Source organism: Barbatula barbatula (genome assembly GCF_947034865.1).
Source record: "Barbatula barbatula genome assembly, chromosome: 23".
Lineage (NCBI taxonomy): Eukaryota > Metazoa > Chordata > Actinopteri > Cypriniformes > Nemacheilidae > Barbatula > Barbatula barbatula.
In genome coordinates this window covers 13,357,188-13,382,238 of record NC_136786.1, presented here as the reverse complement: position 1 = coordinate 13,382,238, position 25,051 = coordinate 13,357,188, and the positions used below count along the sequence as shown (strand labels likewise).

The window sequence follows — 25,051 nt, the reverse complement described above, 5'->3', positions numbered from 1 at the left end:
TCTGGACTCCGAGGAGCTCCAGGCTTTTCCCTTGTAGCGTGGCTACAGCTCAATTTATGTCGATTAAAAATATGAGCTGGCTAATCCCTCCACAGACAGATTAATGAGATTGAAAGAAGGAGAAGCGACGAGAGGAGGGAAATTGAGCCGAGCCAATGGGAAGAGCTTTATTATACCGTGGCCGTTCCACTGAGTCAGCCTGTGATGAGTCAGCTGCCTGAGACCTTATTGCCACGGCAACACTGTATGGCTGCATCCCAGTTTGTATACTTCCACTTCATGCTAAATATATACGGTGTAGCCACTCTGATAGATTTGTAGAATGAATTCAGTCAAGCCCTGCGTGCAATATTGCATACTGTGAGAGTTAAATGAAGGGTTCGCCAGATTTGCATTATAAAAGCAGCCAAAGGGCTAATCAAAACTAGCCCTACACCACAAATCTAAATACCAACATTTGCCTCTCCTATAAAGCTCTTAGAGCAGTCATCCTCAATAGGCGAACCGCGGTCCGGATCCGGACCTTTGCTACGTTTCCATCCGGACCGCTATATCCTCGAATATCTTTATTTAGCGCCAAACGTGCTTCGTTTGAACCCTTTCCGCTCCGCACGCGCTGCTTCTCTCCCGCCAAAGACGCGGCGCATGAAGAGCAGCAAACACGTGCTTATTTTAATAACACTAGTGCAGACACGCAGAGCAGGTAAATGGACACACTTCAGTAAACAAAATGCAGCAAATATTATAGCATTTGTATCCGTCAGTCTGTTTACCGTTTGCTATATATCTCGCACCTTTCAACCAGATTTGTAATATTAACCATAACGTTTTTCTACATTTAGCATTAGCATTATTAGTCAGCATGTAAACAATTGTGACCCTGTGGAAACCCAGGCTAACATCTCGTAATCGAATTGATTATTATAAGCATCAAAGATTAATTTCAAGCATTGATTTCACTAAGAGTTTACATCTTGAGAGTACATAAGCCATATTTTACAGTCACTTTTTTGCATTTTGCTCAGTTTGTTTTAAAAAAAGTCTACTTCAAAATGACAAATGATGAACAAACAGTCTGCTGCCTGCTCAAATACATGTTTAATACAAGAAGTTAAAATAAACCACTTGTTATAAAGACTACTTGTTATTCTGTTAAATGAATACTTGGAAGACCTTTTTTATAACTACAGATTTCGTTGTGGGTCTGCCAGCACATATCTGACGCACGGTCTGACGCAAGAAACGTCAGTGCAACGTCCTAAAATTGTGCGTTTGCTTGTAATATCTTTACTTCACTAGTTGAATTTTTATCAACTGCCCTGGCAGGTCCTGGCTTTGTTTAAGGTTTTTTACATCTGAAAATGTTGAAGATGAACTGCAGGGCAAAAGATTGTAACCCAAAACGCATGCTAGATTTTACAGTATACTTTAAAAATCCACAACAAATACAATGTCCTCCGGTCGTGTTTGGCATTCTATTTTCATCACACTGTCATTTGGGATACATTAATCCTAATTATGCAGCATACTACAAACAGGAAATGAAGATGCATCCGTCAGCATCTTTACTCACTCTCTTCTTCCTTCTGTCCCTCTCATGCTCTGTTTTATTCTTCATCACACTCTCTACCATCTCTCACCCGCCCCATCCCTGTGTCCCACTGCAATCATCATCTCTCGACTCGCTGAAAGAAATTGTAAAGCTCTTAGCTGAGGCACAGCAGCCCCGCCAGTCAGCTAGACCTGGCACATATCCAGCTCTGTTGATGCTGGTCTTACTCTCTGATCAACTGCCTTGATATAAAGTGAGAAATTGCAGTCTAGATCACATCCACTGCAATGTGGCTGTTCATTTCTGAGACGCAAAATAATTTGGTGCCTGAATTTTCTTTTTATGTTAGACCAGTGTAAGATCTTATTCTTGTCCTGTCAACATTTCAATAGCTGGAAACTATATGTAGCTATAATGCAATGACGGAACCATGGCAATGAATACGGGTCCTTCTGAATGTATATTGCTGTGGGCTTCATGCATCAGTTCAGTACTTGAATGATTGTGACAGCTATAAATTCATAAACACACTTTTGCTGGAAGCTAATGACATTTGCTGTGATTTATGATTATAAACTCATTCAAACAGATGCTTTCAGGACTTCCACAAATCAATGTTGCAATTTCAATAAATCTTGCCCTATGTCAGCCAATGAAAGTTTCTTACACTGGCCCCGGGGTCATCTTTATTTTCTTGACCGTATTTTTACTCCATAGAATTTAAGTTGATTATGTATTTTGTTCTGCAGCCCACCACCTGGGGATAACAAGTCTGGCTCCAGTACTTTACCACCAATCAAATCCAAAACCAGCTCTGTCGAAGCAGACAAGTACTTCCTGCCGTTTGAGTTGGCCTGTCAGTCCAAATGTCCTCGCATTGTCATCACCTCCTTAGACTGTTTACAGGTCAGTGTCTCACAATGTCAGTATGCTTCTCGTGAGATTGGTAAGATCTAACGTGCAGCGTCTATGTTTGTGCAGAAACTCATAGCATATGGTCATCTGACGGGCAGCGCTCCAGACAACACCATCCCGGGAAAGAAGCTCATCGACAGGATTATAGAAACGATATGCGGCTGTTTTCAGGGTCCGCAGACGGATGAAGGCGTCCAGTTGCAAATTATAAAGGTCAGATTTAGTTTTTAGATTTTTTCCTTAGGTTCATTTCGTAAGTAAATACAGAAATGTATTTATTTTTTATATTTCGAAGAGTTCAGAGAAAAATGTTGTTAGATATTTGAGTTTAAGGTCGGTGGTATTCCTTATAGATGTATCATATTGATCAAAAGTTATAAGGACTCCCTTGTACCATTACCGTTTACAATTATTAAAACATGAAAATACTAGATTTTACTTTGGTTTTTAATGGAAATGTTATGTCTAGATTATTCAAAAAGGTTCCCTTTTCATCAGATGAAATGACATTTTGATCAAATGCCTTTTTAATACAAGAAGACAAAATACACTACTTAGATGGTAGTTATTTTGTTAAATGAGTACATGGAAGACTTTAAACAGTGTGCTGTTTTTTTAGTGTTACATTAACATCTGTGTGGAACTGCCCTAACCTGTAGTGCTCACATTTCCACACCAACGTTTGACTACGCTATTGTTTTCCAAATCTAATTTTGGAATGTGGAGTGGTAGGAAAGCAATGACTCCTGAAGGCTGCCAGAGCTCTTTCATACACTCTTATGTTCAGAGACCTTAATCTCTGAACTTTACCAAATTCCAACAGCTAAAGTCATAAATAATAACACTCCCCATATTGTTTGGCTACATTCCTAAGATTTATCAGTCATGGTTTAATTCCCTCTGTGCTAATGTTTGCATTTATTTCGTCCTTGTCTGGCCCCCAACAGGCCTTGCTTACGGCCGTGACCTCCCAGCACATCGAGATCCACGAAGGTACGGTGCTACAGGCTGTGAGAACGTGTTACAACATCTATCTGGCCAGTAAAAACCTCATCAACCAGACCACGGCCAAGGCAACCCTCACCCAAATGCTGAATGTGATTTTCGCCCGCATGGAAAATCAAGCAGTGAGTGCATTTGACAGTTCTCCTCTGGTAATACAGGGAAATGACGTCTCAATCTAACATCTCTTCTTTCTCTTTGGTTAATGCCTCTCCTCCTGCCCACCCTCACAAATATAGCTTACAAATCACAAGATCAGTTGGTCTTTGGCATCCAGAAAGCGTGATCGTCAGGTAAAGAGTGAGAGGACCACTTTGACGTTTTTGATCTTGAAGTTCTTGGTTTGTGTACATCAGCATCATCCGTCACTCCTGTATCTCTCTCTCTCTCGGATGCCTCACTCTGATCTGCTTGCCTTGGCTTCATTGCGTTTTTGCCTGCAACCCATGAATAATTTGTTCTTGTCATCTTTCGTTACCATGTTTATGTGTGGAAGAGTGTGATTGAAATTGTTTTCTCTCAGCAATTGTGTGGGATTGTTAACACCTGGTATTAACATCTGTCACGGGTGGACGTGTTCGCAAGTTATGCCTCAAGCGTCTAACGGCAGAGTTTAAGTCAAATCTCATTGGTTTAAAGGCCAAGTCTTTAAAGGATGAGTCTAATTTAAGTCTTAAGTGTTTCAAGAGGAAGTCTAAGTCAAGATTAAGTGCTTTAAAAGACAATTCTAGTTAAAGTATTTAAAGGCTAAGCCAAATGTCAAGTGTTCAAAGGCAGATTGTTTATCCAGGCCAGGTCTAAGTCAAGTCTCAAGTGTTTAAAGGCTGAGTCTAAGTCAAGCCTTAAGTATTTGAAAGTGTGGTCTAAGTCAAGTCTTCGTTTTCAAAAGGTGGAGTCTAAATCTTGTCTCAAGTCCTTTACTGCTTAGTCTAAGTGTTAAGTTTTTAAAGGCTGCGTCTAAGTATTTCAAGTTGTGGTCTAAGTCACGTCTCAAGTCTTTAAAGGTGAAGTCGAAACCAAGTCCCAGTTTTCAAAAGGTGAAGTCTAAGTAAAATCTCCATTGTTTAAAGGTGGAGTCAAAGTCAAGTCTAAGTAAAGTTTTTAAGAGTCCAAGTATTTTAAGCTGTGGTCTACGTCATGTCTCAAATCTTTAAAGGTAAAGAGTGTAAATCTAAGTCTTTAGTGTTTAAAAGCCGTGTCTTGGTCAAGCTATTGAAAAAAGGATGGAACACCTGTATAAAATGTCCTTACGATGGTCTGTCTCATTTCACGTTGATTTCAGGCTAACCAGAGATTTTATAAAAAGTCATGTGCACCTAAATATCGTGACCCAAGTACACACGTACTTATAATCACATGACCCAAAACTAATGTTAATACCTGGTTTAAATGGACATATGTGTGCTAACGTGTGGTTTAGAAAGTATATAGAAATATTGAAAATGTGACTTTGTTTAACCAGAGTAGACTGGGCAGATCTCTCATGATGAACACCTGAATTGTGGAGGTGGGACAAGTTTTTAGCATTAAAGGTGCTTCTTGGCTGACTCTTGATATTGTGCTGGCTACGGTTAAAGTGATCCGGTTTGAAGATTCAGTTGTCTATAAACTAAGGAATAAAATGTATAGTGAGAAACTTTTAACTATATGTTACAACGTCAGTTGATCATTTGCTAAGCTATTCGAAAAACTTTGGCTCAGGCCAGATTGTCATTCCAAGTGCATGTTATCAAACCACCATCTGTCTCTGTGAACATGCATCATCTACACATACAGCAAGATGCTAAAAGAGACTGGTCTTGTGTTACCCTTTTACTAAGAGAAACATGTTTTTCTAAATGGGATCATTTACCTCCTGCTCAGAGATGTTGACGTTCATCAATTTGGCTTTAGGCTTCCAGACGCCCAGGAGAACATTTCTTAAAGCTTGTAAATGCCCTGATACATGTGTAAAGTCACATGACCTTGTGTGTTTGTGTTTCAGCTCCAGGAAGCAAAGCAGATGGAGAGAGAGAGACACAGGCAGCCATCTCCCATCAGCCAGCAAGAGCCAGAATCTCCTGGGCAGCGGCACGTTAACACACCGCCCAAAAGCCTTCCCGCGGAGGCCAACGGGGGTCCGGGTCACCAGGGCAGCAAGGCTGAGCAAGGTTCCCCTCCTTACGAAAGCCCAGAGCCAGAGAACGGCAGCGGTTTTTGTCCGGCAGAGAACGAGCAGACCGAGGCAGACCAAGCCACTGCAGCTGCACAAAGTAAACTTTCCAATAACATTTCCAATACATTTCATTTGTCATGTCATGTAAAGGCTGGAATACACTACACAACTTGAAAAAACTGAACAGATTAAAAAAAAAAAAACAGAGATCACCCACTTGCAGACTTTTTGAAAGTTTGCAGAGAAAATCAGGGCATCACACACTACGCGATAAAATCTGCAGACTAGCGCAGACTTACTGCAACCAGCCTTAAAACCTATATATGACTTTTTTTCTGTGAAACACAACAGAGGATATTTTGTGAAAGTCTGTACAATGAAAGTCAATGGGGACTCATGTTGTTAAGTATAACAACATTCTTCAAAATATCTTCTCTTGTACTCTGTTGAAGAAAGAAAGTCATACAGGTTTAGGATGACACAAGGGTTTGTAAATGATAAGAAAATGATCACTTTTAAGAGAATTGTCTCTTAAAAATGTACCCTTGAATATACTTTAGTTTCAAATGTCTGCCAAATGCATAAATGTAAATGATTCATTTATGAGTCATTGTGAGTTAATCATGTATTCAGGCTCCACATCTGAAGAAAATGACATCCTTTAATGATACGATTCCAGCGTGTCAGTATTCCTTAGTTTTATTCTTGTTTAATAGCATTGCTTTCCATCAACAGATCATTCACTATGGAGTCCTCTTTAAAAACACTTATTGAAGTTAAATTGGGAAACCGATAAGAAGGGATTAATTGTGACAGCACAGAGGTAGCCGGGAGCAGGAAGCTGGCTTGTCACACCTTGAATGAGTGACTAGACAGAAATAGATGCTTAAATGCTGTCTGTGTTTTTAGGTGAAACTGTGCACGCTACAGAAATCACTGAGGAAGAGGAAAGCCCGAACTACGAAGAGAAAGCTCATGAGATTGTCCAGAGCATTTTACAGGAAGTTGTAAACACAGTAGCTGGAGGTGAGTTGTGTCCTTTCTCTTTTGAAAGGCATGAGGAAATCATTTACCGAACAAATTATTTGCTGACTCTTATGTTGTTTCTTTTCTGTATGCAGTAACTTTTTTACTGAAACACAAAAGTAGATATTTATACAAATATAGATATTTTTTTCTATTAATAAATCTTAAGGTAGTTAAAGTGGTTTGTTTGCTGTATCCTGATCTTAGAAGTCATATGACAGCTTTAGAACGGACTGAAATTATTTGGGATTATTCTTTGAAAAATATCCACTTTTTCATACTTTTGGAATGATGTAAGGCCAAGTAAAAACTGACAGACTAGTATTTTTGGTTAACTCTTCCTTGAAGGAAGTAACTTTTCATGTTTTAAATATACAGGTTAATGTTTTTCGAGTTTTGATAGTATATTCTGTAAACTGGACCCTGCCTGAATCCTGTTTATCTAACCCTCAGATGCTAAGGAAAGCAGAGAGGGCGAGGCTGAGCCAGTTGAGGGCATTCCAAACTCACTTGAAGAGGAGGGAGGGTTGGGCAGCGACAACGAAAATGTTCACGCCAACGGCATCCCTGGAACGCCCATCTCTGCGAGCTTCACTCCGTCCCTGCCCGACGACAGAATGTCTGTCTCCTCCAATGACACTCAGGTAACAGTTTAGGCAGCCATTAAGGGACAGTTCACCCAAACAATGCTGTCTTCATTTATTCACCCTCGAGTTGGGTGTTTAAAATGATTTTTGGGTGAACTCTTTCTTTAATAAACATGTTTAAAGGATGTGTGCATCATTCTGCACTTTGAACTTCGACCGGAAGAAGTAGACCATCCGGTAATCGTTGGAATACTCTTTTCAACATCCTATGATTTGGGACGTACTAATTCCATTTTCGAATACTCTTTAGGACGGATAGTATGCGAAATGGGATGCAGCACATTTCTTAATTTTGAGAAGTATATCTAGCAGAAGTTGTCAAATATTTAACTAGCTTAACGCAAAGAACACATGTATACATAACAGAACTTAATGGAAATTTTATGACCTGTCGATTCTTTCTATGGTTGTTGTGTGTAATGTGCTAGACACAGTGATGGTTAAGTTTCATTTTCCCTTGAAGAATAACATGAAGATTTGCCCCACAGGAATCCGCCACCACTGGGTCAGCGCCAGGTGCAAAGTTCTCTCATATCCTCCAGAAGGACGCCTTCCTGGTTTTCCGTTCACTTTGCAAGCTCTCGATGAAGCCCATTTCAGATGGTCCCCCTGATCCAAAGTAAGATGTCCTGACACGGCAAAAGTAACCTCCCGCAAATACAGTCATTTATCAAGCTTTCCTATTGTTCCTGAAATGGCATCCATAGTAGTCTCTTGATACGTTAAGCTTAGATCTGTGGTTGTAGATATTTTTGAGCTGGTGTGATGATTTTGGATCACATCCCACTGATCAATATCTTGGTTGGTCTGGGGCTTTCAGTCATTGTCCTTTAACAGGCGAATAGAGTTGTCAGAGGTCGAGAGGAATGTTCCTCCCTGTCAGTTGTATAGAAGAGGAGAAATTCATTGTGTTATCTTCAGAGGCAGTGAGGCGGATAGCTTGTGTCAGTGTCATTGATTACTTTTCGCCAATAGCGTTGTGGTCTGTTCAGGGCAGCTCCTGGACTTACTAGGCGTGCACCCTTGGTATTATTGTTCATATTTGAGGTTTCGAATCGAGCGAAGCATTAAAGTAATGCCAAAGTCATGGGTTCAATTTTTAGAATCTGAATACTGTTTGTTTAATAATAATGTAAATTGTATATTGATATTTTTGTTTAAATATTTGTTAGTTTTATGTACAGTGTATTTCTGCCACACAAACCAGAAGCCCTGCCATAACAAAAAGGATCTTCCATAGTATTTAACAATTTATTAATATCTGTCTTAAACAGGTCCATTTGAAAAATAAGTATAAACAATTTTGCCCCACATATGTCTACATGAACACATCTCATGCTTGTCACTTCTTGGCAGATCCCACGAGCTACGGTCCAAGGTCCTGTCGCTCCAGCTCCTTCTGTCCATCCTTCAGAATGCCGGCCCTATATTTAAGACCAATGAGATGTTCATCAACGCCATCAAGCAGTACTTGTGCGTGGCACTGTCCAAAAATGGCGTTTCCTCCGTCCCTGAAGTGTTCGAGCTCTCTCTGTCCATCTTCCTCACCCTTCTTTCCAACTTCAAGACGCATCTCAAGATGCAAATCGAGGTACCTGAGCCCAGTCTCTTCTCGTCTACATAAACTTCATTCTAGCTGTGTGTGAATTTATTGTGTTGTACTGTAATATTTCTTGAATCTGTTAAATCGCTTCTGTTGTCTGCACTGTTGTTGTGATGTTGTTTCTGTCTCTGTACTGACTTTGAGGCACATGCCATTTTATCTTTCTCCTCAGGTCTTTTTCAAAGAGATTTTCCTGTATATTCTAGAGACGTCCACAAGCTCATATGACCACAAATGGATGGTCATTCAAACGCTTACTAGAATATGTGCTGGTATGAATGTTCTTCACCTGACTTTGAGACACCATTAAACTGAAATTTTAGAAAGATATGTCATCCAAATATGAAAATTGTCATTCAAAACCTGTAGATGACTCTTTCTTCTGTGGAACAAAAAAAGAAGATATTTTGAGAAACTTCGCTGGGATTTTTGTGTCCATACAATGAAAGTCAATGGAGACCAAAGTTGTTTGATTACCAACATTCTTCAAAATATCTTCATTTGTTTTCTGCAGAAAAAAGAAAGTGAATAAATGATGAAATCATTATTCTCTTTAATGAATAATTGTATTTTTTGTGTTAATATTGCTTTTTCACAGATGCACAGGGCGTGGTAGATATCTATGTGAATTATGATTGTGACTTGAATGCTGCTAATATATTCGAGAGGCTGGTGAATGACCTCTCAAAGATTGCACAAGGACGAGGAGGCCATGAATTGGGTACAACCCCACTTCAGGTAAAAAACTTAATTTCCATTTAAATGGTCACCTTGTTCTTTAAGATGTAGTCTGTAACTTTTGCCTCTATATCGCCATCTCTGTTTGAAGCATACAATTACAGATTAGGTTATGTACTCATGTACTGACATTTACCATAAAAACGTACCCGACAGCTCAACTTAAAAATCGTTATTATAATCTAACGGTTGTGAATTGGGGTAAAGTAAGGAAACGTATATTGCATTTCCACCGCGGGAACTTTCCCCCGCAACTCGGGACTTTGGGGCAGTATTCGGTGTGTTTCCACCACGTGAACCCGGATCAAAATAAAGTTCCGGTGTAGAGATTCCATAAAGATAAAAACATAAGACGGACCGATGTCCAACGGGTGGATGACTCGCGATGAAAGGGTATCCATAAACATATCGACATATCGGTTCTTCAAGCTGGAGATTGTCGCACAAAAAAATGAAGAGTATTCGTCAATTTATGTCACTTCATCGTTGTTCCACATTACCGCCCCGTCCTGGACTGGGAGTTGCCCTCATATGCAGTCCTACGTCAAGGGACTGATTGTGAAATAAAGATCCTGGGACAAACTTTTCCATTTCTGTGAAAATGCGCCAATAGATTTTAATGTACTTGCTTAATAATTTACTTTATTTTTTATCATAAAAATAATGTAGCTTTACAGGACTAGTTTAAATGAAGTCACCATTGACGTGTCAATTTTTTTTAACATTCTTTTTGATCTTTTGGTACCCGACTGTTTGTTTTAATTATTGCTTTATTATTGAGCTGAACTCATGATGTCCCTTAGGAGCTGACCTTAAGAAAGAAAGGCCTGGAGTGTCTGGTGTCCATCCTCAAGTGTATGGTTGAGTGGAGCAAAGACCAGTATGTCAACCCCAATTCTCAGACCAGTCTCGGTAAGACCAACTTTACAAATATGTAAAAACTGCCCACCCACCAAATTTACATGTAATACCAACAGAACCTTGTTTAGCCTCTTTATACCCCTAAGCATTCAACCCGTCAAATCCAGGTTACAGCCTTGACTACTTCCTGAAAGACTGTCCTCAAAGTACATTTACTCGCCGCCCCAGTAGCTTCTGGGGTGTGCAGAACCAACCGGATAAACAGTGGCTTTTGAGGACAGCGCGCTAGGAGTCCTCAGCTTCAGAGAGAGGCAGGAAATGTTATTCGGCATGATGGCTGCGCCGGCCTTTCATCTTAATCAAACAGCCCTTAGGCAGTTATTCGTCACCTTGGCATTGCCTGAAATCATGCAGGCAGGCTACTGGATCAGAGCTTCTAGGCAGAGTTGAGAACAGTGTTTCCCTCCTCCTTGGAACTGAAGGGATTTTGGTCTAATCAGGTTTGGCTTTGATTTTTTGGAGGAAAAGGAGCTCTGATGCTCAATGGGAACTCATTTGTTGCCTCAAGCTCACCTCAGGCTTTCATTTTTTAGCCAGATACCAGGAATTCAAAATATATTTACACATTTGTGTAATGTATATTCGGGTAGTTGACAAATAAACCGTACTATGTGTCTCTAATAATAATAATATTTTATTGTATATTATTAATATTTGTATTTATTTTGTAAAATGGCATAAGCAAGATTTATCTTCTTTGTTCATTTTGTTTTGCTGTCACACTATAACACACATGCGGTTTATGTGTCACCTACCCATTTACACAATACACATTTCTTGCTAGAGCAAGATTTAATGGTTCAAACTAAAAAAAAACACTCGGAACATCTTAGCAACTGAATAGAAACCTTGGCAGAACTTTTTAACAATGGCAGGTAGTTGTGTCACATATGTTTTCCTTAGGAAAGGTAGAAATATAGTTTCTAGTGTTTCTTACCATCTACTTTATGGGATACCGTTTCGTACTTAAAGCTACATCCGTAACGTTTGCCTCTCTTAAAATTGCATGTTACGTCACATGCTAACCGTTGTGTTGGTTGGGTAATTTTTATTAAAAGCTGTTGTAAATATGATAGGGCAATAACACTGGACACATTTTTTCGCAATAACTGATTTTGGTTTACTTTTAACCAAATTTGCATTCAGCTTTGAGCAACGCTCCTCTTTAAAAAATGTATCACTGTAATATTTGCTAATACTATTGTTGCTAGTGTAAAATCATTATACATTATTATGAGATGTCTTACTTTTTTGTCACGGATGGCTAGTACCACATTAGTAATAACAATGAACAAAGGTGTTTCTGCAGAAACTGCATGTACATTTTAATAAGCAATAGCTTTCATCTACATAATAGCTACTCCTATGGGTTGCATGTTCAAATGGTCCAGCATTAGTCTGGAAGGCATCCGACTGTATCATGTCCATCTGGGACGTCCTTTAGATGCATTATCACTCAATGACGCTTTCACATCCCTTTGTATTCACGCAATGCTGTTTGTTCTTTTTTCTTAATGGCCACACATCAAAGGGAGAGCAGGTAACAGCAGTTTGTTACAGTAGTAATGTTAGAACCCATTGCATTAGTTTGTTTGGCATAAAGTCTATTTTGATTCCTTAGTAGTGCTTGTGATGCTGCTCTCTTTTGTATATTGGAAAGCATCTTCGTGTAGCCGGTAGTGCATTGTGCTTGCATAGGTTACAAATGTCATAGGTTTGAATCCCAGGGAACGTATAACATTTGGACCGAAGCAGTATTTTCCAGCAGCTACTGGATTGTGATCTTTCAGAGTGAGGAAACTATGTCTCTGAAATGAGGAAGTGACCTGACAGCTCGTGTTACAGAGATGGCAGGTCACTGAATCTTTTACAGTGTTTCCAATGTGTAATCAGACACTTCTGACTGGAACCCTTCCACATACACAAACCACATGCTTGTTTTGCTCAGACCGACTTTAGATCCGTTGTCACGTGTAATCATGTCAGGTCCTCCGTTCGACAGCGCTCTGTTTTTGTTATATGACTCGACCGAGGCCAAAGTCTTTATTATAGAAGTGTTGTGTTGGGAGCTCATATGGGGAACTTAGCCAGAGAAAGACTCAATAAGCCAATACATATATTTTACCCAGTTGGTCTCCAATGAATCATGCTGTCTCTGCTTTCTGAGATGCTGGTCCTTGTGGTTTTCTCAAACTGGGCTCATCTTTGGCCTTTTCCTTTTTTCTTAGGTCGCTTTTTGATTGGTTAAGATTGCGGAGCATTTTTCCGACTACATTTGCATTTGTTTATGGATCTATGTAATCAAATCTAATGTAATGTAAGCAGCAGGAAGTACAATATGTACCAACTAGGGCTGTCACAGTATACTGGTATTGACAAAAACCGTGCTATTAAAAATCTAAATTTACACATATGAAAATATTGTAAAAAATGGTGTTAAGAGCCACAAGAGATCTCTCTCTCTCTCTCTCTCTCTCTCTCTCTCTCTCTCTCTCTCTCTCTCTCTCCTCTCTCCTCTCTCCTCTCTCCTCTCTCTTCTCTCTCTCTCCTCTCTCCTCTCTCTTGCTCTTGTGAGAGTTGTGAGTTGTTTGCCCTGTAAACAAGTTTTTTTACATTACGTGATTCTATAATTTTCATGCTTTCTCTACCAGGCCAAGAGAAGCCTTTAGACCAGGAGAGCAATGAGTCGAAGCATCCAGAAACCATTAACCGCTATGGAAGCATAAACTCTCTGGACTCCACCGCTTCATCGGGCATCGGGAGCTACAGCACCCAGATGTCAGGAACAGACAACCCTGAACAATTTGAGGTTCTCAAACAACAGAAGGAGATCATTGAGCAGGGCATTGACCTGTAAGCCATCCACATGCACTCTATTGCTAAAAACATTACAGTGTAAAAATGTAGAATGTGAGTTTCTGGCTGTCTGTTGATGTACTGGATTCATTATTGAACAGGTTCAACAAAAAACCAAAGAGGGGGATTCAGTACCTGCAGGAGCAGGGAATGCTGGGAACCACGCCGGAAGATATCGCTCAGTTTTTACATCAAGAAGAGAGACTTGACTCTGTAAGACGTCATGTTTTATATTAACCAGACTGATCTAAGAGGAATTGGAAGTGGTGGCTATTTTGTAAAAAATTTTATGAAATGTGAGATTATTAAAAAAACAATAGTGTATCCCCACCCCTAAACCTTTCCCACCAATAGGGCTGATAAAGGATTAATTGCGTGATAATCTCATCCAGAATAAAATTGTGTTTCATAATATTTGTCTGTGCATTGTGCAGATTTGTTTGGTATTTATAAGCACATACATGCACATATTAAAGAAAATATCAAAAACAAAAATGTATAAACATTTATATATTATTTAAATTATTGATCAAAATAAATATATACATGTATTATTGCATAAATATCCATAAATATATATATATATTCATATATGTGTATACGTTTATAAATACTAAATGACTATGCATTACACTATTACTATTACATTTATTATGTGAACACAAACTTTTCTTCTAGATGCGATTAATCGTTTTACAGCCCTACCCAACAATATGTACTAATGACATATTAGCCACTTCATAATTTTTTTGTAATTGTTGCAACTTGGGCCATAACAATTTGTGTGGCGTGATATTGTCAGTGTATGCAGCTGCAGGTCTTGAAACAGTTCTGAAAAACTAAAATAAAAATAACATTACGATGCTTCAGCCAAGTATTGCCAAACTTCCACTTAGAGATGATTTGCTCCTTTAGTGTGATGTATTGGCAACTCAATAGCTAATTTTCAGCAGTAATGGCTAAAGAAAGCTGCTTATATATGCCATAAAATTACAGCTCTTTAGCTGAGCAGTCGTGATACGCATGGCATACTTTCATTTCCCAGCTGAAAAGATTTTTTGCTTCCTGAATGAAATCGCCAGTCTAGTATAATGCAATATAACAGCCCCCTAACAATTTTGTTAAAGAATGCTTGTTTATTTTGCTATTGGAGTTATAAAACCAACCTACGCAATCAATATCTGACTCATTGACCCATACGTTTCCAACTCAACAGATACAAGTAGGAGAGTTTCTCGGTGACAACGATCGCATCAATAAAGAAGTCATGTATGCCTATGTGGACCAAATGGACTTCCAGGGCAAGGACTTTGTGCCGGCTCTGCGCATGTTTCTCGAGGGCTTTCGTCTTCCTGGAGAAGCCCAGAAAATCGATCGGCTGATGGAGAAGTTTGCTGCTAGATATTTAGAATGCAACCAAAGGTGAGTTCCTCCGTCCCCTGCCGTCATAATTAGGGATGTAACAACATTATCGATATTGTGTCGTCGCCATAGCAAAATTGTCTCAACATTAACGTGGTCACATGACTGTATGAGACGAAAGGTCTTCCTGGCCTTACATAGAGAATGTTACAAAAAATAATAGATGTTGCCTTTGGCAAAGTCCATCTGGTGCAATTGTTTTTTTTTCTTTTATAATTATAGAGATTTTTAGGTAATTTGACCAGGGATGAACATAAGTCATAAGTGAGATTTTGATATTGTTACATCCCTAATCATAATAGATGAATTAACCGTATTTCGTCTCTTCGTGTCTCTCCGCAGACAAACGCTGTTTGCAAGTGCCGACACGGCTTACGTCCTGGCGTATTCAATTATCATGTTGACTACAGATCTTCACAGTCCACAGGTTAGTCCGCCAACTCAGAACTCAAAACTGATTTACATTTAGTCTTAAGATGTGAGGGGAGCCGGGTGATGGACAAGAGAAGCACTACTGATCTGACATTTTACTTGATCTTGCAGGTGAAAAATAAAATGACGAAAGAGCAATACATCAAGATGAACCGTGGTATCAATGACAGTAAAGATTTACCTGAGGAATATCTGTCTGCCATTTACGATGAGATCGCAGGGAAGAAAATATCCATGAAGGAGACAAAGGAAATACCTCTTAAATCAAACAAGCAGAGTGAGTATTGTATGCGAATGAAGCTTCGCTGTGGACGGGGCTAAGAAACAAATGTCCTGTCACTACATCTGGTCCAAGAACCAATTGAAACTTCTTAAAGCTTAAAAACTTTGCTAAGTTAAGTATTATGTGAAGAATGTGATGTTTTGGTTTGTTGTAACTCAATGACGTTGAATCAGGTGTGGCCAGTGAGAAGCAGAGGAAACTTCTTTATAACGTTGAGATGGAGCAGATGGCAAAGACAGCCAAGGCTCTGATGGAGGCCGTGAGTCACGTTCAGGCCCCCTTCACCAGTGCCACCCACCTTGAACACGTCAGACCCATGTTTAAGGTATTTAGTGTAAACGCGTATATCCTGTTTATGTAAATGTACACCTGATATTATGAGGGGATTTCTGATTTCTTGATCTTCGTACAGCTGGCTTGGACGCCCTTCCTGGCTGCGTTTAGTGTGGGTCTTCAGGACTGTGATGATACTGAAGTGGCTTCTCTGTGTCTGGAGGGAATCCGCTGTGCTATCAGGATAGCTTGCATCTTCAGCATTCAGGTAATTTCACACATTGAAATAATGGAGGCTGGCATAATGTTTGTTTACATTTTTGCTTATGATTCAAGAATGCTTGGAATGTAAGAAGGTTCTGTAGTTTGATTCATATTCATTGGAATGCACAACAAAAGAAAATTTCCGTTTATGCAAATTAACTCTTCATCATTTATTTCGCTTTGTCGTTCCAGTTGGAGCGAGATGCGTACGTACAGGCCCTGGCTCGCTTTACGCTGCTCACGGCCAGCTCGGGCATCACCGAGATGAAGCAGAAGAACATCGACACCATCAAAACTCTTATTACAGTGGCCCACACTGATGGAAATTATCTAGGAAACTCCTGGCATGAGGTGAGCTCTGCCCAAACCCGGCTCAAATACCACATGTATGGCTTTATTGTGATTGGCAGGTCCATTTTGAGGGGAGATTTCACTCTCCATAATTGCTCTGCAGATCCTGAAGTGCATCAGTCAGCTGGAGTTGGCTCAGCTCATCGGGACGGGTGTGAAGGCGCGGTACATTTCAGGAACCGTGCGGGGGAAAGAAGGCTTCATCACTAGTACTAAGGAACATAACTCTGATGAATATCTGGGCTTGGGTCAGTCATTCCCTCTTCATAAATATAAAGTCTGTCTGTTTTAACCAGTTTAAAGCATCTATAAAGGGACATAAAAAGTCATCAGAAAACATGTCACTGGCTACCTTCTTCTAGAAGGTTTTACTGTTTTATGCCATTTCTAAAAGGACACAAATGGACCATAAGAGTATCATGATACTTTTTTTAATGAAACTTCAATTTCGTGAAAAAAGAGTGAACCGTCCAGTGCTAACACACAAATTCTTAATGGCTTGGAAAGGGTGTATTAATCCTTTAAATGTCATAGAAGATGATATGGTTGTATAGCAGCAATGTATGAAATAAAGTTTGAATCTGTAGATATAATCTGACTTAGATTTTTCTTTCTGTAGGAGGAAATGTTGACCGTAAACAGATTGCAAGCATACAGGAATCTATCGGGGAGACCAGCTCGCAAAGTGTGGTAGTCGCTGTGGACAGGTATTGTTGTTTCTAATGTTAATAAATAAACAAATCAGCCTGGACTGTTACTTAATGTTGTGTTTTACCTGCAGGATATTTACAGGCTCCATCAGACTTGATGGAAATGCTATTGGTAAGAACCATTACTGTTGAGTTTAACACATTTATGTTTATATATCTGGCAGATGTTTTTATCTAAAGAGACTTCAATCCGTACATTTTATCAGAATGATTGTTATCTGGGATTTAAACCCATGGCTTCCGTATTTTCATGTCTCTGCTTTATCAGTTGACTGTTGTTGTGTTGCAGTCGACTTTGTACGGTGGTTATGTGCCGTATCAATGGATGAACTGGCCTCCCCTACACACCCTCGAATGTTCAGTCTGCAGAAGATTGTTGAGATTTCCTACTACAACATGGGTCGCATCAGGCTACAGTGGTCCAGAATATGGGAAGTCATAGGAGATCATTTTAACAAGGTGACTCCATGCATCCGTCTCTGTGGCTTTGTTACATATCAGAGGAATCTGATGGTTTAAAATGTCATTCAACCTGTTTAAGGGTATTTCTATTTTGTTGTAGAAGTGACAGAAAATGTTTTGCTCTAAAACCTTCACTTGACTGTTTTGGGACAGGTTGGTTGTAATCCCAATGAGGATGTAGCCATCTTTGCCGTGGATTCTCTCAGGCAGCTTTCCATGAAATTTCTTGAGAAGGGAGAGTTGGCCAATTTCAGATTCCAGAAGGATTTCCTGAGGCCATTTGAGCACATCATGAAAAAGAACAGGTGAACATTTCAATATACACTTGGAGGAAGATCAAATGTTATTAAATGAAGTTGGTCAGTTGGATGTCTTCTGACTGGGAATTGGTTTACGCATTTTTCCCCAACATGGTTATGTACCAAAACTTTTTTAAGGCATAGTTCACCTAATAATAAAAATGTACTCATGTCTTTGTGACACCGAGAAAGATATTTGTAAGAATGCTTGTAACCGCACAGCTCTTAACCACCATTGACTACCATAGAAGACAAATATCGCTTATTGCTCCCTGGTCTCTTTGTAAGTCACTTTGGATAAAAGCGTCGACTAAATGTAAATGGATTTATAAATGACTTTGTTCTGTTGAACACAAAAGAAGATATTTTGAAGAATGTAGGAAAGCAAACAGATCTGGGGCACTTTTGACTGCCATTGTCTTTTTTCCTACCATGGTAGTCAATAGTGGCCAAGAACTATTAATCAGTCTTTATTCACTTGACTCTGTCCACAGATCTCCCACCATCAGAGACATGGTGGTCCGCTGTATAGCTCAGATGGTCAACTCTCAGGCTGGGAATATTAGATCAGGGTGGAAGAATATTTTCTCGGTGTTTCATCTGGCTGCCTCTGACCAGGACGAGAGTATAGTGGAGCTGGCCTTCCAGACAACGGGACACATTGTCAGTAAGTACTGCATCTGCCAGCAGGTGGATGAAAAACCTTGTTTAGGATATAAGGTATAAACCATCTGCACTACGTGAACATTAAAAACACGGTGATTCCCGACTATTTTGTCAGATTGCCTTAAATTCCTTTAATGTTGTGTCAAGACCGTTCGCTTACCCACAATCCTCTCTTCTCCCTTCTCAGCGAATGTATTTGAGAAGCATTTCCCTGCAACCATCGACTCTTTCCAAGACGCCGTCAAATGTTTGTCTGAGTTTGCCTGCAACGCTTCCTTCCCTGACACCAGCATGGAGGCCATTCGTCTGATACGCCACTGCGCCAAATACGTCTCCGACCGACCTCAGGTCAGTATTAAGGAGTACCCTCAACAGCAACTGAATTATAATCTGTCCTCAGGTCAGACTTTAGAAAGGCATTCGCTAAATGGATTGAGTCCACGGTTTTAATTAGCAAACTCATTACCAGATGCTATAAACGCGTCTTTAAAGGTTTTGCTCATTAATACGTAGATGCAAAACATAAACACTCTGTGAAGAGTGACTTGAGGCTTATTCCAGAGCTCTGTTTATGCATGTAACCGCTTCAGTCCCGTGGTTGATGTATTTCTAAAGTGAGGATTAGCAAAATCGCCCAACTGGAGACCTCCGCTGAGTCTCAATGAAGGGCTTGAGGGTTGACAGATTGAGTCAAACCCCCCTCTGATGTGTAATAGCTTAGCTTGTGTGTTCATGTGCTATATGCAATGCGGAAATGTTCTACATTGAGGTCCGTGTTTTGTGGTGGCAGGCGTTTAAAGACTATACCAGTGATGATATGAACGTTGCACCGGAGGACCGGGTCTGGGTGAGAGGATGGTTCCCTATTCTCTTTGAGCTGTCGTGCATCATAAACAGGTGTAAGCTGGACGTGCGGACCAGGTGAGACAGAACCACAACATAAAGTTCTTGAAGCTTTTGCTTGCTTGGGTGGCGATTCTGTAGTTCAAACCAAACGCAATAAAACACAAATGGAGGTGTAAAGCTACAGTATGTAATGAGTAATGTCGATGGAAATGTTAAGCATTTTAAATCTTAAAACAAAGGTTATTTAAAGGTAGTTTTCTACATTGTTAGCATCTCACCAAACACCATATGGATGTAAGTTTCAATAGAGTTACCATGTTACAGTTCAGCATTTGGGAGATCAAAGTGTATTTCTGTCCTTAACCTATGGTCCGACTTATCCATTTAGAAAAATTTAATTTTACATAAATATTACAAGAAATTAAATTATAGGCACATAAATTGTCTACTTATTTCCTGCTTTAAAGTATGAGTTCGAAAGACATGTCCGGTCTATGTATAACTTGTTTTTATGACCTGCTATCAAAAAGTAAAATGTCACATATATATATATAAAAAAAACGATTTCGTTTGTTAGGGGTCTGACGGTGATGTTTGAGGTGATGAAGACTTACGGCCACACCTATGAGAAACACTGGTGGCAGGATCTGTTCCGCATCGTCTTTAGGATCTTCGACAACATGAAGCTTCCAGAGCAACAGACTGAGGTGAGTCGACATCAGGGAAAAATACAAATTTCAGAAAATGAAATTGTACAAAATGTAGCGTCATCTAGTGGTGAGCTTGGGAATTGCAACCAACGGCTCCCTCCACCCCTACCTTTCGAAGCACGACGGTGGCTGGCACAAGACATTTTTGCCGAAAGAGATAACATTTTTACAAAACGCGTTCTGTAGAGCAGTTTGTCCGTTTAGTGCTACGGGAGAAACAACATGATGAATCCTATGTAAGGGACCCGCGGTGCATGTTGATAGAAATAGCACATTCTAAGGTAAACACTTCATAAGGTTTTTCTACACCTATAAAGACAGTTATGTGTATTCTATCGCAGTTCAGGTCCTCCAAAAATGACACACAGCACCTTTATGACACATTCTTATCTTAGTGTGTGTCCTTAAGCTTTCAAATGATCCCATGCTACTGTATTACTTTTGTATTCTTGCTTTATACTGATACTGAATAATGTTTTCTTCTGTGTTATCCTGCAGAAAGCCGAGTGGATGACCACCACCTGTAATCACGCACTTTACGCCATCTGCGATGTCTTCACGCAGTACTTTGAATCTCTCAGTGATGTTCTGTTAGATAATATTCTGTCTCAGCTCTACTGGTGCGTGCAGCAAGGTGAGTAAAGCCACGATACACAACATCAGATTGTTGTTTTTCCAATTTGCATCTTTGATGTTTTTTTGTATCTGACAGTAACTGAAACTCGTTCTTTGGAATGCATGTGTGAATTATGTCTTCAGGTCATTGTCTCACTGTCTGTTTCCTCCTAAATAATTTTATCTCGCAGATAATGAACAGTTAGCCCGATCAGGAACTAACTGTCTAGAAAACGTGGTCATTCTTAACGGTGAGAAGTTTAACCCTGAAACCTGGGACAAGACCTGCAACTGCATGCTAGACATCTTCAAAACCACCATTCCACACACGTGAGTGTCCACACCAATGGTTATTTGTCTTTTACATTCATAATATTGAATTTTTGGACAGTGTCTTCAAAATACACTAAAGGCTACTCTACAGAATGTCAACTATCGTATAAGAAACAACCGATAATGGAAAAAATCATATTTATCAAACTTTACCATATTTATGTAAATGCATAAACTAGATAGGCATAAATTGATTTTCATTAAACTGTTAATTTTTTAATTTTTATGGGAAAGTCATCCGTTTCATAGAATGACCCGTCCAGTCACTCAGATCTCTGTTGTTTTCAGGCTGTTGACGTGGAGGCCGGCCGGTACCGAGGGAGATCATGTGACTCATACAGACTCAGATAAACAGCTGGTATGCAAATAAGTTTTCTTCACTGTGCGAGTGTTTGACACATCTCATGCGAACGCTCTTCCAACGAGTATGAGCCTTTTTTATGCTTCCGTGGTGTCTGCAGGATTCCATATCCCAGAAGTCAGTGGATATTCAGACTCGCTTAGATGACCAGCAGTCCGTGAGCAGTATGGAAAAAGCGCTGGCTGACAACCGCAGACAGAGTCAGTACAGCGTGGCTTTAGGCATGTATCAAAACAACCAGTCATGCAGATTTATGTTTGCTTCATGCTGGCTCATTCCTGAATGATCAGAAACTAAAAATAAACCTAGATCCAATCAAATTATTTGTATGAATCACATGAAAACACATTTGGGTCGACTGAGAAACCAAAAAAATGATATATATATAGTATATACGAGTATAATTCATATTTATTTTTATTATTGTTATAATTTAATATAATTATTTTTATTAATAATAATAAAAATATATGGTGGGGGTAAAAAAAAACGAAAATAACTTTTTTAATATATTCTTTTTGTCTGGTTTTTCTTCTTTCAGTTATAAGTCTCATCTTGTATATTTATCAATGCTAATTTTTATGAATGGAAAATATACAGAGTTCAACTTTTATTATCTCATTCCATATTGCACCCGATGGCTATTGAATGAACAGTCACACAGCTTTAATCTTTGGTGGAAATGTAGCGGCTGGCTCATTTGTTCTCTGTTGTTTACCGTGCGTGTCGATGTGTAACTCTCCAGAAGGCCAGGAACAGCGTCTGTTTGCTGCTCTGCTCATAAAGTGTGTGGTCCAGCTGGAGCTCATTCAGACCATAGACAACATTGTGTTCTTTCCTGCGACCAGTAAGAAGGAGGACGCTGAGAACTTTGCTGCAGCACAGGTGCTTTTACAAACACAGATTGTAAATTTAAGAGATCGTTCACCAAAAAATGAAAATTCCGTCTTCATTTAGTTGTTTCCAACCTGTATACATCTTATGGTACTAAACACAAAAGAAGATATTTGGAAGAATGTTTGTAACTGTACAGTTCTGGGGCACCATTGACTTCCATTGTAGGAAAAGACACTACTATGGTGGTCAATGGTGCCCCAGAAAGGTTTGGTTTCCTACATTACTCCAAATATCTTCTTGTGTTTAACAGAACAAAGAAATGTATACAGATTTGACACGTGAGGGTGAGTAAGCGTTGACAGAATTCTCATTTTTGGGGAGCTATTCCTTTAATGCAAACTCGCATGCATTACAGTGAATGGGGACTGGAGCTTCAAGCTTCAAAATAGATATAAAAGCTCCAAAAAAGTATTTTTGAAGTAGTCTTGTGAGTTGTATTACTTTGGTTAAGAAATCTAACTTGTTATAAATACATTTATAGGTGCTCTGTTCCTTTAAACACAGGCTTGTGATGTTTGTGTTTTTACAGAGAGATGCTTTTGATGCCGACGTGCACGTGGATACTCAGGACCAAGGAATGTATAGCTACCTGACCTCAGAGCAGCTCTTTAAACTGCTTGACTGCTTGCTGGAGTCACATCGCTTCGCAAAGGCCTTTAACTCTAATAATGAACAGAGGACAGCGCTGTGGAAGGCTGGTCAGTACTCTCTTATAAAATGGACATCGAAACGTCATAATTCCTATTTCATGTTGGAAACTCAAGACGCAAGAAACACACTTTGTTTTGCCACCACACAGATCAAGTCCTGTTACCAGATAGATGCACCCGTGTGGAAAGTCTTTGTCACTTTGTCTGGTTTGATTTGTTCTCCCAGCGCACATTAAAAGAGCTCATTGTGTCTGTGTGTATGATCAGGTTTCAAAGGGAAGTCGAAGCCTAATCTGTTGAAACAAGAGACCAGCAGCCTGGCGTGCGGCCTCCGCATCCTTTTCCGCATGTACTCGGACCAGAGCAGGCAGGATGCATGGGAGGAGGTGCAGAGAAGACTGCTCAAGTAAGATATCCGCCTCTTGTGTGCCACTGTAAACATCATTTGGTAAAGAACAAGCTTATTGCCTTCGCTGTCTTGGCACACAGAGGAATTTGTCTGCACTGATACCATTTGGGTAACGTTTGTATAATACAAATGTTGTCATCATTCACTGACCCTCTTGTCATTTCAAACCGGTATGACTCTCTTTCTTCCGCAGAACACAAAAGAAGATATTTCGAAGAAAGTTGTTAACACCAACATTCTTCAAAATATCTTCTTTTTTGTGTTGCAGAAGAGAGACAGGTCATACAGAGACAGGTCATACAAATGACAAAGGGGCGAGCAAATGATCACAGAATGATCCTTTTTGGGTGAACTATCACTTTAAATATGTTTTTTGAGAGACAGACATCAGAATTTGGAGTTTTGAGGCCTTTGGTCATGTTGCCATACAAAAGTTAATATTTATAAGAAAATAAGTACTATAAATATTAAGTGAAAATATGAGCTTTTAGCACATATGCATGTTAAAAATGTAGTTTCTGTAGTTTCTAGGAGTATGGTGCAAAAATATTGATGAATTAAACTAAGGTACATTTTCACGTCATATTTGATTTTAGAACAAAGCGTTTTTATCTTCTGTCCAATTGCAACGTTATTCCAATAAAAGTACGGTTCTTTTACAGAATCAAATATAGAAACTGCGTAAACAACTATATGTCCTCACATGGTTAGAACACAGAAATTGGCCATTCAAACTATTTATTTGCCTAAATTATTTACATAAAGGCCAAGATCACATTGACTCGTGTCCTTAATTGAGAAAGTGTGTTTGGTTTATTGAATTGTAATGCAAAATTGGTTCAGAGAGAGAGAATTGTAATGTACCATTACAATTTTGTCGACCATAATAAAGAATAGACTTATAGACATCAGTGAGACATCAAATTATGGACATTAGTGGCTGCAAATTAAGTTTAAAACACTGTTATAGCAAGAAGATCACTGCACTGAGCATAATGGATAATATAAAAATATACAATGCACTCAACCCCAGTGAGAGCGTCAGACCTGTGCAGTCCTTTTAGTTTGTGAGCGACTCTTGGACCGACACTGTTGATAGGATGAGCTCATGAGAAATAGGGCAGACGAGACTGACTGCCTTCTCTGAGTGTTCACTGAACCCAGCAGCTCTGTGTGCGTGTGCGTTGGATGCTTAACCAGGCTAACAGGGATTTAAAGAATAAAGATTGATGTGTTGGGCAGGTTATGTAAGACAATATGAGGGGAAGAGCTTATCAGAGGTCATGGCAGAGGTCATCGTGTCTTATAGGCTATATATACACAACAAGGGTGTAGTGACTTGATGCAAGTTAAGCAGAAATGAGTTTTATGCACAGTAATGCACAGCTTTATGATCTAATTGGTTTTCTTAAGCTAAATGTTGTTTAATAGTTACCATTAATAATACAAAAACATCTTCATCCATGTAATGTAGTTTGATAACTGTAGGTCGTTTATGATTGCAAGGCAATAAAGCAACATTCACATCAATATCATATGAATTTGTATGTGGCTTGGATCAGAATGATCGATTTAGATTTTTTATTGTAGTCAAGAATGAGTGCATTTTTATTCTGTCTCTCAAAGAGTCGAATAAAACATGCTTTCTTTTCA

General features: G+C 39.4%; 1 protein-coding gene across 3 annotated transcripts in view; it reads left to right on the top strand.

Moving 5' to 3' along the window:
- arfgef1 (ADP-ribosylation factor guanine nucleotide-exchange factor 1 (brefeldin A-inhibited)) overlaps positions 1-25,051 on the top strand; it is a 46,391-nt gene that overhangs the window by 19,154 nt on the left and 2,186 nt on the right. Inside the window, exons 3-37 of one of the 3 annotated variants that reach the window (XM_079488076.1) lie at positions 2,302-2,458; positions 2,534-2,680; positions 3,415-3,594; positions 5,454-5,721; positions 6,534-6,650; positions 7,104-7,294; positions 7,786-7,916; positions 8,654-8,888; positions 9,073-9,172; positions 9,499-9,638; positions 10,442-10,550; positions 13,211-13,412; positions 13,517-13,628; positions 14,632-14,837; positions 15,180-15,264; positions 15,381-15,546; positions 15,726-15,877; positions 15,965-16,093; positions 16,282-16,440; positions 16,544-16,688; positions 17,060-17,147; positions 17,222-17,262; positions 17,440-17,609; positions 17,766-17,917; positions 18,406-18,578; positions 18,765-18,925; positions 19,368-19,498; positions 20,001-20,130; positions 20,632-20,767; positions 20,940-21,078; positions 21,370-21,439; positions 21,543-21,663; positions 22,188-22,327; positions 22,869-23,037; positions 23,257-23,395. In XM_079488076.1, coding sequence (XP_079344202.1) covers positions 2,302-2,458; positions 2,534-2,680; positions 3,415-3,594; positions 5,454-5,721; positions 6,534-6,650; positions 7,104-7,294; positions 7,786-7,916; positions 8,654-8,888; positions 9,073-9,172; positions 9,499-9,638; positions 10,442-10,550; positions 13,211-13,412; positions 13,517-13,628; positions 14,632-14,837; positions 15,180-15,264; positions 15,381-15,546; positions 15,726-15,877; positions 15,965-16,093; positions 16,282-16,440; positions 16,544-16,688; positions 17,060-17,147; positions 17,222-17,262; positions 17,440-17,609; positions 17,766-17,917; positions 18,406-18,578; positions 18,765-18,925; positions 19,368-19,498; positions 20,001-20,130; positions 20,632-20,767; positions 20,940-21,078; positions 21,370-21,439; positions 21,543-21,663; positions 22,188-22,327; positions 22,869-23,037; positions 23,257-23,395 — 5,091 coding nt within the window. Of the gene's footprint in view, positions 1-2,301; positions 2,459-2,533; positions 2,681-3,414; positions 3,595-3,741; positions 3,763-5,453; positions 5,722-6,533; positions 6,651-7,103; positions 7,295-7,785; positions 7,917-8,653; positions 8,889-9,072; positions 9,173-9,498; positions 9,639-10,441; positions 10,551-13,210; positions 13,413-13,516; positions 13,629-14,631; positions 14,838-15,179; positions 15,265-15,380; positions 15,547-15,725; positions 15,878-15,964; positions 16,094-16,281; positions 16,441-16,543; positions 16,689-17,059; positions 17,148-17,221; positions 17,263-17,439; positions 17,610-17,765; positions 17,918-18,405; positions 18,579-18,764; positions 18,926-19,367; positions 19,499-20,000; positions 20,131-20,631; positions 20,768-20,939; positions 21,079-21,369; positions 21,440-21,542; positions 21,664-22,187; positions 22,328-22,868; positions 23,038-23,256; positions 23,396-25,051 lie in introns of those variants that run through there. The other 2 variants (XM_079488077.1, XM_079488078.1) reach the window with 2 other exon arrangements.